We start from the raw sequence: 17764 nt of genomic DNA, 5'->3' as shown, positions 1-17764 counted from the left end.
GGCAGTCACTATCCCGGTGCAGTCGCTGTCCCGGTGCAGTCGCTGTCCCGGTCCCAGTGCACCTCCCTCTGCGCTGCAGCTCCTTAGGAAGCCCGCCAGGGGGCGCCGCGGCGGACCCGGCCCTCTCTCCCCTGTCAGCGGCACGCTCGCCATTCATCCAGCAGGGGGCGCGCGCGCACCACTGGCCCCTGTGCGCCGGGAGCTAAGGGGTAGGAAAGGGGCAGAGTGGCCCGTTCCGGAAGCGGCGCGTTGATTGGTATCAATGCGGAGGGGGCCGATGGAAGGCAGGGGCTGATTGGCTCCCGCGCTCTCCCCTCAGGGAGAAGGGACACGCACCGGGGCCTGTACCGCTGCCGGTGCCGGCGCCATGGAAAACGCTGGCTGCCGGGCGCAGTTCCTCGCCGCCGTTCAGGTCATCCAGGGGCTACCCCGGAGCGGTGAGTAGGGGCCGGTAACGGGGCTGGGATCTGGGAGCAGCGCCTGCAGCAGCCCCAACCCCTGGAGCCCACTCCCGGCTCCGCTGAGGCTGTGTCGCGTCGCAGGCTCGTACCGACCCTCCTACGAGGAGATGCTGCGTTTCTACAGCTACTACAAGCAGGCGACGGCGGGGCGCTGCGAGGGCCCCAGGCCCGGCTTCTGGGACCCCATCGGCCGGTACAAGTGGTAAGGCCTCCGGCGCTAGGGCGTGGCCCGGTTCGGACCCGGTTCTGTCCGCTTCTCCCTGCCTCACGGCTGCTGTTGCCCCGCAGGGATGCCTGGAACAGCCTGGGGAGGATGTCCAAGGAGGAGGCGATGGAGGCTTACGTGGCTGAGATGAAGAAGGTGGCCCAGAAGGTAACAGGGAGGGGGCTATAGTGGCTGGGGTTGGGTGCTCAAGGGTGTCCGTCCCAAGCTGCGTCTGTCTCTCCCCAGGTCATTGACACGGTGCCCATGGATGAAACAACAGAGGAGATGTTCAGGTACTTCGAGCCGCTCTATGAGGTGATCCATGACATGCCCCGGCCCCCCGAGGCCTTCTTCAAGAGGAAAGGGGGTGAGTGGGAGCCGCTGTGCCCCGCTTGACCCCAGCACATCCCTCAGCTCCGTGCCATACTCTTCTCTCGTGGCACATCGCTCCTGCTGTTCACTGCTTCTGCACCGATACGGCCATCACCTCTGGGCTGTGCTCATCCTGCTCCTTGAGGGGGACACAGGATGGATGCACCACATCCCACTGACTCCCCTGCTGTGGTACAACTGCTCCTGAGGTGCTTGTTTGGTCACCACCACGCAAGTGGCTTTTCAAGTGACACGGTCTCTTCAGTCTGGGCTTTCTCTCCACAAAACTTTGAGTCGACAACTTAAGATCTGGCTTCCAAATGCCCCTTGGCATTGTACAGTCCCTGTACACAGCAGTGCAGGGGATCAGCTCCCACGGAGCATTGCAGCAGGGAGGCTGTGCTTCCTCTTGGCACTGGTCCACCTCCGGGCAGGGTGGGCTGTGTACAGGGAGTCCGGTCATCTGATGTAAACACTTAAATAGGCCAGCCGGTTTTAGCAGCAGAGGGGATGTGGAGAAACTGGGGTTGAGAAACAGGATTGCTGGGGCTGCTTTGTCCTACAGAAGAGTCCTTCCCGGCTCTTTCCATGGCTGTGCCTGCTGCCTCATGCTGGGAGGTGTCTGGGGACCTGTCCAACCCCCGGAGCAGGGCAGTCCTCAGTGTATCTGACTTGTGAGAAGCACCCAAGGGAGCGAAGGGCTGGATGTGGTAGTTCAGAAAGGTGTTGGCTACCACGGAGTGAACCTGCTGGTCACATGCCTTGAGGTTTGACTGTGCCGCATCTCCAGTAGATGAGCTCAGCAGCAGATGAGCTTTCAGGGTATGTTTGCAGTTGGTGTGTAAACTGTCAGTGCTTTGCTAATGTTGGAAGAGTGCTGACAACTATACTCGCTCCTTGCCTGTCCCCAGGCATCTCTTGTGTGTCTGACAGGTACTGCCACCCCCTGCATCCAACAGGGATTCTATAAGGCTTGGCCTCAGGGTGGCTGTTCCTTTCTGTGGTACCCAGGTGCTTTTGTTCTCTATTTTGATGCTGCATCCTTTTAAAAGGCAAACAGTCTTATTTTTTTCTCTGGAATCTAAAACCTGGGTCTGAATTCCTGGTTGTTACCCAGTTGGGAGTGTCATCCTCTTCCAGTGTCACTTATTGCTTAAACCTAAACTTGGTAGCGTCTGTGGAGCCAATGAGCCGGAGGAGCCTGTAATGGTGGTTTAAACCACTGAACTTCTTAAGTTGTTGAGTGATAGGTGTGAAGGGTTCTCAAACTCGCCTTATGACTTCATACAATTGCAGCTTTTGTTACCTATAATCTAAAGGAGAAAGGGGATTTTAGACGCTGCAGCAGGTGAGAGCACAGAAGGGGCCCTCAGCAGCTTCAGAACTTTTGAGAGACAGAGGTGCTGTGTGGTGGGAGTCTGAGCAGGTTTGGTTTTGTTTAGTTACAAAGTCAACAAGCCATGAAGTGGCACTTGGAAGCCAAATCATGAGTGGTTCAGGGTCCTAATGGCTCTCCAGTCAGTGGAGCATTCACCAGTGTCTTGTTATACATAGGCCAGGACTGAAGCAGCTGGGAACCAGTGATGAGGCCTATCACACACGGGCCTAGTGCTGTTCTGTCAGCCCTGTGGGCACAGGGGGCTGGTGGTGGAGCCAGGCTTGTCCTGGCAATGATGTGTGAGGTGATGGGACCACGCCTGCACCCACCCAGGTCTGTGGATCCCAGTGCACACTAGGGAGGAATTTGGGAACAGCGACAGTCCATGAGCAGAGCAGCCCTGGTGCTAAGTCCTGTGCTGAGTGGGAGCTGCCCATGTTCCCTGAGGTGCTCCCTGCCTGGGCTGGGCTCTTAGAGGAGTCCCACGGGCACAGGCCTGATGTGATGGGAATGGCAGGTTGAGAATAGTGGAGATGTGCAGGCAGAGCAGCATTACCACATACCTGCCTGGCCCGGAGCAGGGAGCAAAGTCCTGGGTGCTGGAAATGGGGCTGGGCTTAAGGTGGGGAGGGCTGGATCCCAGGCAGGGAGCTGCCCTAGGCACAAGCTGGAGTGCTGCTGCCTGCTGGAAGCCTTTGATGGTGGTGTGTGCTGCTGGGCAAGGCTCTCCCAGCCAAAGCTTCTTGTGTTAAACTGTTACCGTGTGTGTGCCCTGTGCCCTGCTAGGGGACAAGGACAGTGGCTGTCACCTGTTGGTGTTCACTCAGCTGTTGGTCATGTCCCTCTGCCTGCTGCTGTGGCTAATCAGGGGACCGCAGCGGGGTGAGATGGGGTAGACCTTGCTGACTCTTGGAGCTCACTTTGATTCCTGGGCTGCTGGTAGACAGAGCCAGTCTCTCTCTGTCTCTGCCAGCTGCTGCATGTCTCTGGGGGCTCTTGGCCTGGAGGGTGTCCCCACATCCGTGTGTCCTCCAGCCATGCTGGCAGGGTCACAGAGAGCCTGTGCTCAAGGGTCACTCAGAAGGCTTTAACTCCCCTCTGCCCTTCCCCTCTGCAGAGCCCAGCCAGGATGACCCAGCAAGCAGCCTGGCCCCAGAGCACCACGAAGATGCTTTGCCCAGGGAGCAGCAGAATGAGCAGCATGTGCCAGGTTGGTCTCCCTGTGGCAAGCACCCAGCAGAGACCCGTGGAAGACTCGCTGACCTCCCTCTGCCCACAGGGGTCTTGGCTTCAGTCTCCTCTGGTCTGACCCCACCAGTGTTTCAGGCACTGCCTGAGTCACAGTGAGCTGGAGGTGTTCATGAGTCCTGCTCTTGGTGCTGTCCTTGTTGCCGGGATAACCCTGGGCATGTTGGTTTGACTCTGTGTTGCTCTTATCTGTGTAGAGGGGCCTGATTCTGCTAAGTTCCAGTGAGAAGGCAAGGGTGTTTCCCCATGGACTTGGGAAAATGTTGCCCTGGAAGGTCCAGGTTCCCAGAGGGGATGTGGGAATGGTACCTGCTCCCTGCCAGAGCAGCGAGGGCCCTGGATCCTGCTAGATGGGCTCACCCCTGTGCCAGAGTTTTGGCAGCCCTCTCCAAAGGCAGGAGCCACACGCGGGCAGAGGAGCCCACCCTAAAGTGACACTGTGTTGGGAAGTGCATGCCACAAGCAGGGCTCTGTGACGCCGTGGGCTGGAGGAGGGAGAATCAGGTCCTTGGAGTCATGGCCACGATCCGGGTGGTAGTAACAGAGCCAGTTCCTTCCTCCTCTGTGCCTCAGTGTCATTCTCCTCCTGCCTCATCTTGTGCATGCACATGCTGCCCGCTTGTGGACTTGTTGCCTTGCGGCTGCGCTGAGCTTCAGCTGCCCTTTGGACATGGCCGAACCACCGCTGTGCCCTCAGCTGAGCCATGTGCTTCTGTTCCAGGAGGGGTGCTGGCTCCTGCCACTGCAGCACTGGAGGGCACCCAGGCGACCAGTGACTCCGAGGGGGATGTGTACTGCGATACCGTGGAGCAGATGGAGCCTGAGCAGGTAATGGAGAGCTGGGAAGCGCTGAAGTCCAGCACTGTTTCCTGCCCTGCCCTTCCTGTACTCCACAGACAGACCTCTGTTGTCTGCTCCCCCACCTCTGCCCACTGCCACGGCACTACTGTGCCACTGCTTGGCACCTCCATCCTGCGAGCCTTGTGAGACTCCCAAAACCTATGGGGCCACATGACTGCTCCCTCTGTGCTTTGTGTCCCTCTTGAAACCTTGTCTCTGTCACTGAGGGGAGGCTGAGGAGCCGTCAGTGTGCCCCAGCAACTCTTGTTCCTGCGGTGAGACTCCAGTGTGGCATTGGTGGACTGCTAGGGCTGACTGAGGCCAGTAACCACAAGTGGGGCTGGTGTGGGCACCTTGCACCTTGCTTGCACCCCTGCCGCTTGCTCTCTGCTCCCTGCTACCAAGCAGCTTGGCCAACACCAGCAGCATTCAGCACTCGAGGTGCTGTGGAGAGGCTAAGTGGATTTGGTGGGCAGGAGGGAGGGAACCACCCAGTTGCCTGTCTTCTCCCTGGAGCACTTGTGCCGCCTCAAGCCCAGGTGCCTCACTTTGCTCTGCTACTCTAGAGTTCTGTCACCTCCCAAACCAGGCACTAACTGGTGTTGGCAGTGAGATTTGGCTTCACTCACACCCCACACACACACCCTCTACCACCAGAACTGCCACTGTTGGGCATGGGGGAAGGTACCACCACTGCCCTGGCATCAGTTTCTGTGCCCTGTAGCCCCCAGAGAGGGGAGTGGGAGGCTCAGGGCCTTTCTCTCCCCTGTGCAGGCTGGGCAGCCTTTGGGGCTCTGCCTGAACGGTGGCCAGGCCGGGCCTGAGCCCCTGACTCCCCCCGGCGCTGGGCAAGGGGAGCAGGGTGAAAGAAGAAGACTAGAGGGGACCAGCAGCACTGGGCTTGCAGCTCCTGGGTCCAAGAAAGGTGGGTGCAGCCCTTGGCTCCTTCACTGCTCCCTCCCCACCTCCCAGCAATCAGGGTCAGACCTCAGGGGCTATGTGGGGTGGAGCAGAGAAATTAGGCCCCAACGGGGCACAGACCTTGGCTCCAGCACCCAGGGGTGGATTGTTCAGTAGCTGCAAGAAGTCCTGAGTATCCTGTCTCTTCATCCGTTGGTCTCCAAGCAGTTTGTTGTTGTTATCACTGTAGGACACATCCCTGTGCTGTTTTGGAGGATGCTCTGCTGGCTCCTCCCCAGCAGTATTCAGGCTGCACAGAGCCCTGCCTGCCTGTGCCCAGCTCCTGCCTGTGGTCCCTGGTGGGCGCCCACCAACTTTTCTGCGATGGGACTGGGTGATGTTGGACTGTGTTCCTGGAAGCACTGGTCCTGGGGATACCCTGCTCCTTTGGTACCACTCACCAAACACCACTCACTGCTGCTGCTTATGTCTGGGGACAACCAGGCCCCACACTCTTCTGCTGTGGAGATGGGACAATAAGCCTTCTGCCAAGCTCTGCAGCAATCCCCAGACACACCCTGGAGTCTTTCTGCTCCAGGATGGCATTGGCCACCCTTACCCAGGGGACAGCAGGGCACAGCCCACCTCTCTCACCATTATCTCGCCCCCATTAATGTTTGTGCAGACCATCCTGAACTGCTTGACCATGGGAGTTCACTTGTACCGAGACTGACAGAGCCAGGCTGGGCTGTCCCTCAGATGCTGGTGTTTATATGGGGCTGGCACAAGCCCCTGCTGGTGTCCTGCTCATAGCATGGGTTATCGGGTATTTGCCAGAGTGCAGCCAGGCTGGTTTGGGGCCTGGCAGGGAGGCAGCAGTGCAGCATTTGGCATCCTGCCTTCACATCCTGCGTGGCCCACATGCACCACTGTGCTGGAGGTCACTCACTGCCACCACCACCACGCTGAGGGGGACATGATGGCCTGGGGCTGACTGGTGGATGGGGATGTGGGCAGCAGGGCTGGGCTGGGAGCTCCCTGCTCTGTCTGCCTGGCAGCCTGACCTGATCCTGGCAGTGTCCAAGGCCAGGTTAGACAGGGCCTTGGTCAACATGGTGAGTGTGAGTGTCCCTGCCCCTGGCAGGGGGTTGGAACTGGATGATCTAAAGGTCCCTTCAACCCAAACCAATCTGTAATTCTATGATCCGTTGCTCATGTTGGGTGACGGCACACACAGCATGTGCTTGGGGGTCCTAGGGGTGCTCAGCCTGCACACACTGTCCCTGCCCCACCACTGCTGAGCAGCGCCCATCTGTGTACCCCACAGGTCTCTGGCTGGCTGGGGGGAAGCAGGACACCGAGAGCACCCCTGAGCTCAGCCCAAGGCTGCTGGTGGAGCTGGATGCCTGTGTGGCCAGCACGGTGCAAGCCCTGCAGGATGACATGCAGCAAGTGTTGGAGCGCCTCAGCGAGCTGGAGACACTCACCTCCTCTCAGGTGTGTGCTGTGACACCCGGGGAGCTGCTGCACACCAACTGGGTGGTGGGGCCAAACTGGGTGCCTGTCCCTGAACAGGCAGCCCTGGATGCCCAAAGAGTGGAGAGACCTCGGGCTTCCGTCACACAACCCAGTGGGGCAGAGGCTGGTGCTGCTCTGATCTGCCCCAAGGGTACAGGCAGGGAACCACTGCCCCCATCATTTCCATTGTCCCTGGGGTCCCAGCCCAGCTGCACCATCAGGTCTCTCATAGGAGCCCGGAGTGGGCTGGCTTTGGCCTGTTCCCCCCTCTCATGGGGGTGTTGGGGCTGGAAAGGGGTTTCCAGCCTCACCTGCCCCAACAAACCATCACTTGTCTTGCAGGGGGATGCAGCTGGGACCGAGCCCAGCCAGCTGCTTGCTTTGCAGGTGAGTCGGAGGTAGGGGATGCAATGCTGGGGACAGGTCAGGGAAGGGTCCATCAGCTGGGGAGCAGATGACATCCCTGTGGACATGTCCTCAGTGCCTGGGCACTGGGGCCAATGGTGTTGGTGCCAGATGTGCACAGGGTAGTGGATGTGACAAGGGCCAGGCAGTGCCAGGAGCCTGCTACCACCTGCCTTTTGGCAGAGGGCTGGGGGATGTTTGGTGACCCCAGTGACACCTTTGACCCCTCTCCACCCTGACTCTCTCTGTCCCCTCACCAGGCACCATCCCCATGGCCCTTGACCGTTTCCCCACACACCCTACTCTTCCTCGTCACCTGGCCCTTCGTCACCCAGTGGCTGCTGCACCGTTGGCAGGGCAGGAAGAGGTGACCATTGTATCCCCACTGCCATCACTGGCCCCGATTGGGGTGCAGGACAGCCCTGCCAGGGTGCCAGCACCCTCCCTCCTCATCCTGCTTTGCTGAGCCAGGGAAGCACCACGCAGTCGATGAGGGCATCGCCTGGCACAGGCCAGGGCCTCCTGCAGGCTGGATCCTGGCCCCGAGGGACAGCAGCCACTGTGCTCCACCAATCGCAACTGTCACGCTCAGGGCCTCACCAGCACCGCTGGCACCGGCATCCACAGGGATTGGGGTGTGGGATCCCCCGGGATGTCATCATTGCTGCACACAGACGGTCCTGCTGCTTACCAGACCTTCGCTCCGGCGCTAGGTGGGCATCAGGGGATGGCCCCTTACCCCGTCCCCAGAGACTGGTTCCATGAAGTGCTTGGACATTTGAACCTGCCTCAATTAAAGCTGCTTGTTCAGTCCAGCCCCGGTGCCTGCTGCCCTGCTGTGGGGAGAGGTGGCTGCCACTGGGCCCTGGGCAGGGGCACAGAGCAGCTGCCTGGCTCCTCACTGCCTGGCCCCAGCCTCTCCTCTAGAGCCAACGTCTCCGGTACCGGCACCCGGCCCCGTCCCGGTCCGTGCACCCCGGGGACTTCCCCTCTCCTGGCCCCGGATGGGCAGATGGCAGCTTCTGCCCGCGGTGTATGGGGTTTGTTGGGGACCTGCGGTACCCCTCTTGTGCCAGCGGTGCCACCGGTGGTGCTCGGTCGCTGCTGCCCGCGAGCCTTGTGCCACCCGGGGGTCCCAGCCGATGTGGCGGGCCGGGCAGAGACCACTCCCCCCCCGCCCCTTGCGCTGCCCTCCACTCCGTGGCCGCGGACCCCCATGTACTGCCCACCGCGGCCGCAGGTTCCTATCTCGGGTGATCCTCTTTTTCCCCCAGTGTCCCCCCAGCCCTGGATCCCCAACACCCCACGCTGTCCGTGGGGCCCCAGGGGCCATGTTGGGGGCATATCGTCACCGTGGCGGGGTGGCAGAACCAGGACCCAACCGCCCGGTCGCTCCAAGATCCGGGAGTGCAGCGCTGCACCACTCCTAAACAAAACAGGGACGCGGTGCCTTTAAGGAGGGACTTCTTTCTTTGCCGTTTGTTTACATCTCCCACCGCGCGGCACCAGGATCCGTCCGCTTCCCCCACCCCGCCGCAGGACCTCCCAGGTCCCTCTCTGCTGTTACACCCCCTGGCTGCCGCAGCACAGCCCCGCGCCCCTCCGCGGAGCTGGCACTCCTTTCTGGCAGCCGCATGGGCTTGCCGAGGGGTAGGGGGGCACTGCCCTCGGCGCGGCTCTGAAGGTCGCAGGAGCGCCCCTCCGTGCGTGGTACGGCCTGGCCCCGCCTTCCCCCTGCCCGGATTGGCGGAGCCACTCGCGAGAGACGTCCAGCGAGGCCAATCGCGGCCCCCCTCCTGCAGCGGCCATGAGGGTGTGGTCCTGCCGTTGTGCCCGCCCTCTTCCCCCTCTGATTGGCTGAGAGTGGCACCGCCCTCGTGGCGTGTAGCATTAGTGGGTGAGATGGGTGCACGGCGGGGGCGGGGCTCTGGCGTGTAGCGGAGGCGGGACAAGCAATGCGCCTGCGCGGGGCGCGTGCGGCTATTTAAGGAGGGGCCGCGGGCGGGGGGCCCAGTCGGGAGCTGGCGGCGGTTGTGGCGGGCGGTAGCGGCAGAGCGGTGCTTGGGGGTGGGGGGGGTGGGGGGCGGCGGCGGCGCGTGCCATGCGCGCGGGAGGGCGGGCCCAGCGGCGTTAACTCCTCCGTGACCGGTGACCGCCTCCGGCGGCGGCGATCCTTGTGGGCTCTGCCCCGTGCCATGGCCCAGGCGGCCTGAGCCGGGGGGGGCAGCCCCATGCTGCTCGAGTAGCGCCCGTCCCCGAGGGAGCGGAGCGCGATGGCTAACACTGTGCCCGCCGAGCCGGTGCCCGCCGAGCCCGAGCCGCAACTCCAGAGTGAGCCGGAACCCAGCTGCGAGCCCGAGCCCGAGTTGCGGCCGGAGCCACAGCGCGGCGGCGCGGAGGATGGCGAGGCCGAGCGGCTGCCGCCCCCCGCGGCGGAGGAGGCGGCAGCGGGAGGCGCCGAGGGGCCGCCGCCGGCGGCGGGTGGAGCGGCGCGTCCCGGCGTGGGCCCGCGGTACCGGGCAGCGGTGGGCCGAACTGAGGAGTGGCCGGTGAAGAAGAAACACCGTCGGCGGCCGTCGAAGAAGAAGCGTCGCTGGAAGCCGTACTCGAAGTTGAGCTGGGAGGAGAAGCAGCAGTTCGACGAGCGGCAGAGCCTCCGCGCTTCCCGGCTGCGCGCTGAGATGTTCGCCAAGGGGCAGCCAGTGGCTCCCTACAACACGACACAGTTCCTGATGGAGGACCACGACCAGGAGGAGCCCGATCTGAAAACGGGGCTGTACCAGCGGCGGGCGGCTGCCAAGTCGGACGACACGAGCGAGGAGGATTTCCTGGAGGAGGCGGTGGACGAGGACGGGGGAAGCGACGGGATGGGGGGTGACGGCAGCGAGTTTCTGCAGAGGGACTTCTCGGAGACGTACGAGCGGTACCATGTGGAGAGCCTGCAGAACATGAGCAAGCAGGAGCTGGTGAAGGAATACCTGGAGCTGGAGAAATGCCTTTCCCGTATGGAAGAGGAGAACAACCGGCTAAGGATGGAGAGCAAAAAACACGGGGGGGAGGGGGCGGAGGCGGCGCGGGTGCGGCAGCTGGAGCTGGAGGTGGACAGATTGAGAACCGAGAACCTGCGGCTGCAGCGGGAGCGGGACGCGCCCCGCGCTGAGAAGGGCCCCTGCAAGCCGGGGGAGTGACGGGACCCGGCCCCGGGCACCGGGTGGGGGGAAGGGGTGTTGATGTGTTGGGGGTTTCGGGTTTATGATTATTTTTGTGTGTGTGTGTCTAAACCAAAAAGTGGGGAAGAAAAAAAAAACCCTCTCCAGGAAAGCTGTAAATTGGCCCAAACTGACTATAAAAATATAGGTCTAATAAATTTAATTACTTGTAACTGTAACGGGTTTGGTGTGATTTCTTGGGAACGTTTGGTGGCATTCTGGTAGGGAATACACTTAGAATTGTTTTCATGCTGTCCTGTTGGGTGTTGGGTTAAAGGAAGCTGGAGTGCCCTGTTCAGCTCTTTTTGTCGGTCACCCTTTGGTTCTGATCTTGTTTGAGGAGCTGAAATAAGTAAAAGCACCTGGAGAAGGGAGAACAGCCCCGAACGCATGTGTGCCACGGACCTGTGTCCACCTCTGAGCTCAAGTGCATGTTTGCCTCAAGGCTTGCTCAAAGTGAACTTCTCTTCCTCTTTAGGTGGTAAAAAACTGGGTCAGGCCAGTGAGAGCTGGGCAAAAACTGCCCCAAAATGTACTTTCAGCTCCAAGTGAGGGGGAAATTTTGGGAGTCAATGCGTGGCCTCTGGAATGGCTTATGAGGAGGGAGCAGGAAAGGCGAATGCGATGCTCAAACTTCTCCTTCCCTGTGGCTGTGCCCAAGAGGGGCAGGAGAGGAAAAAAGCTGGAGAAGCTCCAGGCAGCTGCATGGTCGAGAGGGTTTTTGGGGAGAAAACAGGTAAATTCAAGGGTAAAGTAATGGTCTGAGCCTGCTCTGCTTTGGGCTGTGGTATAAACCAAGGCCATTGGGATTGAAATGAGGAGTACGGATTACTGAAACTGGTACCTGGGAGCAGGGGGGTGCTTTTAACACACACACACACACACACACACACACACACACCCCAGGCTACAGCAGGGGAAAAATGGCCTTTTATACAAAAATGGAGGGGTTAAGATTGGAAGGGGAGAAAAAGGTGTACCCAGTGCAGGGGAGCTGCAGCACCGGGGGTTAAAGCGGCTGCACCAAAGGGCTTTGGTTTTATGGAGCAGGCCTGATTTAACAACAGCGTGGCACAGCCCTGTGTGCTCCGGGGCATCCATGGGGAGGGAGAAGGGAAACTACTGGAGGGCGACTTGCTCCGGAGCCAGTAGCGCCCACACTGCCTTCCCCTGTGCCATGACATCATCCAGCAGAGACCGGAGCGGCTGTCAGCACTGAGCCCGGCCCACAGGCAGTTAATGGGGATCTCAGCACCAAGGAAGAGCAGCACCAGACCCGAGTCCTCCCGCTCATCCCGGATGTTTCTCCCGCAATTCCTTCCCCACCAAGGAGAGATTCCCACTCTGGATCCGCTGCCTGTGATTTGCTTCTGGGGCAGAAGAACTGCAGGCACATGGCAGATGACACTGGCGATGCGTGCTATGTGTCACACCATCAAATGCAGCTCTTGGCACCTGGGTAACATGAAAATCTTAATGCAAGGAAATATTATTAGAGAAATCAAGCATGATGGTTGTTACGTGGTGAGGTTGGACGAGCCTTGAGCAACCTGGGCTAGTGGAAGGTATCCCAGCCTGTGGCAGGGGCCTTGAACTGGATGAGCTTTGAGCTCCCTTCTAACCCAAACCAGGCATGATGGTGTTGCCACACTGAGCACAGCCACATGATCCACCCTTCATGTAAATGTAACCCCAACCTGGTTACATTTAACTCCTAGGAATAAGTCTTTAGTTCCCCGCAAATGTTGAACACATGAAACATAAGTACCACAGTGATCAGCTCTCCCCCTGCTTTGACTCTACCAACTTACCCTGCTTTATTCCATGCAGTTTAAATGAAACTGAGTCTTCATCCAAAGCAGATTACCCAGACCCCTACATCTAGAGGTGTTTCAGAACGTGTCTCCTTGCAAAGGCACCTTCCAGCTCCTGTGTCCAGACCTCCTGGCAGACGCTGATGGCAGCCAGGAACCTTTGAAACCTTCGTGTGGATCAGTAACGGATGAGGAGCTCATCTGTGCTCCACCTTGCAGGCTGAGGGGTGAGCTCCCACTCCAGAGCCTTCCCATTGGCCCTGGAGCTGAGTTGAGAGCTATGCTGGAGGATATGAGCTTCACTGGTTCAGAGGAACAAATCAAATCCTGGAGCTCGCCAGAGAGCAGAGTGCCGCTCTGCTGTGATGTGGGAGCACAGGCAGCAATTAGTCCCTCCTGACATGGAGGCAGCACTGCCTTAACTGGTCGAGGGCAAGTACCTCGCTGGAGGGCAAGCAGCCGTGCCTGCCAAGCCTTTGAAGCACATTCCTGCCACCACTTTGGTCTTTCCTGGCTTGTTTGAGCCAACTGGCCTTTACTCTGGCTCCTCTGGTGAGCTCAGGAGTGCTGCTGGCATGGCAACACCCTCCAAACAGGCCCCTGGCAGCAGAAATCTGCCTGCTGGAGCTCGACTTGGGGGCTGAGTGGCAGGAAGAGGCTCACTGCTGAGGCAGTTTTGTGGCAATCAGCCTCAGAAACATGGGGAATGGAGTAACCCCCTTGCCTAAAGGGCTTTCAAAGTTCCTCCCTTCCCAAGGGTTTCCTGGAGGAAAGGATAGCATTTCTGTCCTGGGATTATGGCACGAACTCAAAAGAAAAACCATCCCACCTGTGGTTATGGCCATTCCTCCATGGCACAGGGGCAAAGTGATGCAAGGACACACCAGTTCCTTGAAGATGCTGCTTACTGCAAGGAAATAAAGGAACCAGTTCAACTTAACAGCTTCATGTCACAATGCTGGTGTGAAGTGAAACCAGAATCCTGCCCCTCAATGCTGCTGTCCCTCCAGGTCTGAAAAGGTTTCAAGGAGCAAGTTTCCAGCATGGCAATTAGTCCCCAGGTCCGTTAAGCCTGTTTGATGAGCCAGGTTTTATAAAGCAGGAATATGGTGCTGCCAGTAACCCTGCTGTCCTGCCTGAGACTTCACTTGCACTAACCTTAGCTTTCTGTTCCAAGGATATATTCACACAGTTCTCAGGATGTCCTGGAGAGTCTCTTGTGCCACAAGAGAAGTAGGATTTTGTTAAAAGACAGGGATCTGCAGCCCTGTATCTGCAGTGGAAGAAGTTTCACAGTGCTTGCTGGTGAGGCCAGCACTGAAAACCTGGCGGCTGTCAGTCCCTCTGAAACACACCAAACCCCAGTGTTAGGATCAGCCCCTCCAGCTCCCACCCTTCAAACCCCCCCTCTAACAATGCAGGGAGGTGCAAGGCACATGGCCTGAACTGAGTGTAACCCCCATTGGTTTGGCAAAATCAGCTTGAAATTAGATCTTCAGCTTTCATGAGTCTGCAAAGACACACACCACACTAACCCCCCTGCTTTGGAAACATAGCAGTTCATAGAGAGATGAAATTTTGGGATTCAAGACCTCATAAAGCAACGTGGGGGTCAAAAATGATCCAAAGAGTCACAACAATGAAGCACCTTCTTCAAATAAAACCAACCCACCAACTGCAGAGATGTAAGATCATCTGGATTTTAACTAGAGGAGTCCCCATTTGACAGCACAATCTGCACTTATGCCAGAAAGCCTCCAAAATCTCACTGCTTCGCATCTAAATCACATCCCCTTAATGCCAAGGGATGCGCCAACATCATCTGCCTTTTGCAGAGGGAAGGAGCCATGGCTGAGCCCCTTGCTGAAGGAAACTCTGCTGATGCCACAACCAGGGACTCAACCTAGGCTATCCCCAAGGGAGCTGGGCCTGGAGGAGACAGGCAGCTCACACACTGCTCAATGCTGAGGGGTGGTTGTTTGGTCTGGGGTTTGGGGAAGTTTGAAGAAAACCAGCCTTTTTGTAACTTTGCACAGGGAAATCCCCCGCAGTTGTTTCCACAGCCCCAAGGAGTGGCCTTTCTAACCCAGAGCCAAGGTTCGCTCCGGTTTATAACCAGCTCGCAAAGTTACCTCCGGCCCCGGCAACAGGCAACTGCTTTTGTGTTTAAATCTCTCCAAGCGCTGCAGCAGGAGCTGCCCCTCGGTAGCAGCAGCAAGGGGAGGCCATGTTAACTGTGATTCACTGGATCCCGACAGGGAGAGCTCCCTCCAGGAATCCCTCTGGGAATCCGGCTGTGCTTTGGCTAAAACGCGTGACACAAAGGATTAAACTCGAGAGATTATTCCCACCCCCCGCAGTGTATTAGAGCCGTGTTGTGAGGTGGCACGGTGGAACTTGAGGCTTTCCTCCTTCCGGGAATCACAATTCCTAAGCCAAATCCCACTTCCAACATCAACCGGCGCTGTTAGCTCACACCGGGCGTCAGCCAGAGCCCAGCCCCGCAGGGAGCTCGGGCGCTGCTGTCCAGCAGCGCTCAGATGCCGTTTTAACGACGGTTTTGCTGGAACATCCACGCTCAGTCCCCCGCCCCAGCGCTACCGGCGGGAGCAGAGCCAAGGCCCCGCTGCCGAGCGGACCCACGATGTGAGAACCGCCGGAGCCCGGTGCAGGGAGAGCCTGCCTGGGCCTTCCCCCGCACCACCGCGCACTCAAGACTCCGGCCCGAGCCCCGTCCCCCAGGCTCCAGCCGAGGCGCAACCCGCCGGCGACGGAGCCCTGACAGGGGGAGCGGCCTGTGGCGGGTGCGGCGCCACCGTCCACCTCAGGGCTAGCGGGGAGACCCGCGCTCCCCTCCCGGCAAAGGGACGCCAGTCCGGGCTGCCCCGCGCTCCCGGCCCGGCAGCGAGGAGGAGCCCCCCGCAGGTCCCCGGCGCTCCCCTGCCCCACCGCTCCGCGTCACCCACGCCCCGGCGGCGGCAACAAGGCCCGGAGCCTGCCTACACACACACAAAATGGCGGCCTCCGCTTCCCCACCGCCCGCTCGGCCGCCATAGCCGGCGCCTCGGCGCTGCAACCTTTCTGCCAATCAGATGCCGCCGTGCCGCCACTTAACGACTTGGAGGAGCCAATGGAAACGAGCGTTGTAGAGGAAGAGGAGGGGCGCGCAGCCGCCAGCGGGGTTATGGATTTTGTAGTCCCGTGCCGCGGAGGGGTGGTGGCGCCTGTGGGGGCTCAGACTCATTCTCCCATGATTCCCAGGGACCCCACCGGGAGCGGGCCACAGCCGGGCGCGGCGCGTTGCCATGGCGATGAGCGGGACGGGGCAGCCTGGTGGCCGCGGGGGGCCGGTCCTGGACCCCGCCCCGCACTGACGATCGCCCCCGGGCCCAGCGACACGGTACCGGGGCCTCGGCCGCGGCGGGGCGGGCTCCCCCCCCCCACCCCTCAGGCCCTTCCCGGGCTCGCCTGAGCCCTCGGTTGGGCGGTCAGGGCCCGCCGGAACCGGGAGGAGGCAGCGAAACCCGGCTCCGGTGCTGCCCTCCTGCTGGTGGCACAGCGGGGAGAGGCCTGGCTCAGGCGGGAGGAACGGGGCGGTTCCAGCGGGGTGCCTGGCTCGAAGCTGGGGGAATCCCAGCTCCAAACGGGGCGTGTCCCGGCTTCAGAGTGGGGGTCCCGGTTTTCAGCGGGGTGCCCAGCTCTAAACCCGGCCTTGTGCTTCAGCCATCTGGTGCTTAACTCTTTAATGCCTTTCTCCTCCTCCAGAACCGTTCCCGGATGGCAGTTGGCGGGCACGGATCCCTGTGGGGAGCGTGGAGCTATCTCGGGGGTGAAACTTGGTGAGAACTTGGCGAGAAACCCCAGGTTGTGTCTCTGCCCATTTCCAGCTCTTCCGCCGCCTCCTTCCAGGTTGAGCCTTGGCTCCATCTTGGATCTCAAGGAGAGGAGTGACCCAAGAGCGAAGCTGATTAGCTTTTCCGAGTGTTCAACACAGATGTTTCCCAAAGCCTCCGTTCTTCCCTCTGGTGCTGGTGACGCTCCTGTCAGGCAACCTCAATGACCGCACCGTGATGGCGCTCAGGCTGCAAGTACACAAGGAAATAATTTGTATTTGGGGGATCAGGACGCATAAAAGGCAAAAGTAAGCACTAAATTTTGCATAAAGGCTAACAAAATAAGAAAGGTTTTCTGTATGAAGGCGGATGTCTTGGATTTTCCTTTCTTGGAGGGAAGTATGGGGCAGGCAGGGCCCAGGCCGTGTCCCAGTGTGATTTGGGAAGAACAAGGCTGGGAACTGGGACAAAGAGGATTTTTTCCTGGCCTTTAAACCCCAAAATCAAAACTCTTCTCCCCCCCCTCCTTTCCTTTAAGATGCTAATCGATGGGAGTTAATTACGCTGAATGTTTCCTGCTGTAGGGTTGGTTTTGGAGATGGTCTGGCTGTTCCTGAATGGAAAAGGAGATGGGGAGATGTTAAATGGTCCAAATCTTGGGATGTGGTTGGGGAGGAAGGGGCAGATCCACATCTTGCCACCTGCCCATCCCAGCATGACCCTGCTGTAGATACGGGGAACAGTGACAGGCTGATCCCTGAGCTGCTGATGCCAGCGGCTTTTGTGGTTTATAGCTCCAGAGTGATTCCTTTCCTAATGGATTTGGGTCTTTTCCAGCCATGTTTTAGCCTCCTCCACACCCCAGGGTGTGCAGCTGAGCACAACTAGCCAGGTTTGGGCACAGCCATCATCCTGTCTGCCATCCATGGGTCCTCCTGCCCTTCGTGCTACCCAAAAACTTGGGTGTTCTGACCCTTTCCACACTTCTCAGAAGTATTTTGGAAGGACATTGGATATTTGTACAACCTCAGTCATGCAAAGTTGGCCTCTGCAGGACAGCAGACCTGTCTGGCTTTGCCGCAGGCCTCTGGGCAGACTTTGCAGGGGGCTGAATTTAAACCAGTGATGAGGGGGCTTTCTCATTCCAGAGCAGTTTTGGGTCTGGATTTGCAGTGCTATGGGGGTTTACCACACCATAGCCCCAGCATAGCACTGCCCTGGATGGGGCACGAGCTGCCTGTTGGGACCAGCCTGAGCTTGAGCAAAGCCTCCAGTGACTGGGGCACAGGTGGAGCAAGGGGAGCTCAGTGCTGTTGACTGAGCTCTGCAGAGAGCCCTGCCCACCGCAGCCCTGCTCCCAGCCAAGCCTCTCAATGCACTGGTGCTGCCTGCCCTGCTTAAACACTGTTGTTGGGAGCCCTTGGGTGCCTTCACATCCCTGTGCTGTCCCCAGGGCACCCCAAAGCACAGCCTGGCACCTCTCTGTTGCCCCATGCTGTTTGCTTTGCTCTCCTTCTCTCTTGAAGCCGAAGCTGATGTGGAACATCCCCCATCACCAGCTTGGCTTTCCCACTCACATCC

General features: G+C 59.4%; 3 protein-coding genes across 4 annotated transcripts; all 3 read left to right on the top strand.

Moving 5' to 3' along the window:
- Nucleotides 1-195: 195 nt before the first annotated feature.
- Nucleotides 196-8142, top strand: ACBD4 (acyl-CoA binding domain containing 4). 2 transcript variants are annotated; one of them, XM_065699082.1, is made up of 11 exons: nucleotides 197-437; nucleotides 543-663; nucleotides 750-834; nucleotides 913-1033; nucleotides 3534-3626; nucleotides 4386-4492; nucleotides 5279-5429; nucleotides 6732-6901; nucleotides 7265-7309; nucleotides 7588-7694; nucleotides 7799-8142. In XM_065699082.1, the coding sequence occupies exons 1-11, from the start codon at nucleotides 368-370 to the stop codon at nucleotides 7818-7820; spliced, it is 1092 nt and encodes a 363-aa protein (XP_065555154.1). In that variant the 5' UTR covers nucleotides 197-367; the 3' UTR covers nucleotides 7821-8142. The 2 variants fall into 2 exon arrangements, with proteins under 2 accessions (XP_065555156.1, XP_065555154.1); XM_065699084.1 differs by lacking the exon at nucleotides 3534-3626 and having other exon boundaries at nucleotides 196-437.
- A 1246-nt stretch (nucleotides 8143-9388) lies between these two features.
- Nucleotides 9389-10715, top strand: HEXIM1 (HEXIM P-TEFb complex subunit 1). Its single transcript, XM_065699085.1, has one exon. It carries the CDS (start codon nucleotides 9601-9603, stop codon nucleotides 10513-10515), a length of 915 nt encoding a protein of 304 aa, XP_065555157.1. The 5' UTR covers nucleotides 9389-9600; the 3' UTR covers nucleotides 10516-10715.
- A 1328-nt stretch (nucleotides 10716-12043) lies between these two features.
- LOC136024079 (skin secretory protein xP2-like) lies at nucleotides 12044-16547 on the top strand. The gene is made up of 4 exons (XM_065699157.1): nucleotides 12044-12060; nucleotides 14933-14996; nucleotides 15136-15750; nucleotides 16116-16547. The coding sequence occupies exons 1-4, from the start codon at nucleotides 12044-12046 to the stop codon at nucleotides 16191-16193; spliced, it is 774 nt and encodes a 257-aa protein (XP_065555229.1). The 3' UTR covers nucleotides 16194-16547.
- The last annotated feature ends 1217 nt before the right edge of the window (nucleotides 16548-17764 follow it).

This window comes from Lathamus discolor, chromosome 20 (genome assembly GCF_037157495.1).
Source record: "Lathamus discolor isolate bLatDis1 chromosome 20, bLatDis1.hap1, whole genome shotgun sequence".
NCBI classification, from domain to species: Eukaryota; Metazoa; Chordata; class Aves; order Psittaciformes; family Psittacidae; genus Lathamus; species Lathamus discolor.
Note: the sequence above shows the minus strand (reverse complement) of the source record. Positions and strands in the feature narration are given on the sequence as shown.

What these genes read in the sequence shown, in the direction of transcription:
- ACBD4 (XM_065699082.1), top strand. Translation starts at nt 368, where the DNA reads ATGGAAAACGCTGGCTGCCGGGCGCAGTTCCTCGCCGCCGTTCAGGTC. An exon ending in GAATGAGCAGCATGTGCCAG is followed by an intron (nt 3,627 to 4,385) that starts GTTGGTCTCCCT and finishes CTTCTGTTCCAG; the next exon opens with GAGGGGTGCTGGCTCCTGCC. An exon ending in AGCTCCTGGGTCCAAGAAAG is followed by an intron (nt 5,430 to 6,731) that starts GTGGGTGCAGCC and finishes TGTACCCCACAG; the next exon opens with GTCTCTGGCTGGCTGGGGGG.
- HEXIM1 (XM_065699085.1), top strand. Translation starts at nt 9,601, where the DNA reads ATGGCTAACACTGTGCCCGCCGAGCCGGTGCCCGCCGAGCCCGAGCCG.
- LOC136024079 (XM_065699157.1), top strand. An exon ending in CTGCCGAGCGGACCCACGAT is followed by an intron (nt 14,997 to 15,135) that starts GTGAGAACCGCC and finishes GAGCCCTGACAG; the next exon opens with GGGGAGCGGCCTGTGGCGGG. An exon ending in CCCCCGGGCCCAGCGACACG is followed by an intron (nt 15,751 to 16,115) that starts GTACCGGGGCCT and finishes CTCCTCCTCCAG; the next exon opens with AACCGTTCCCGGATGGCAGT.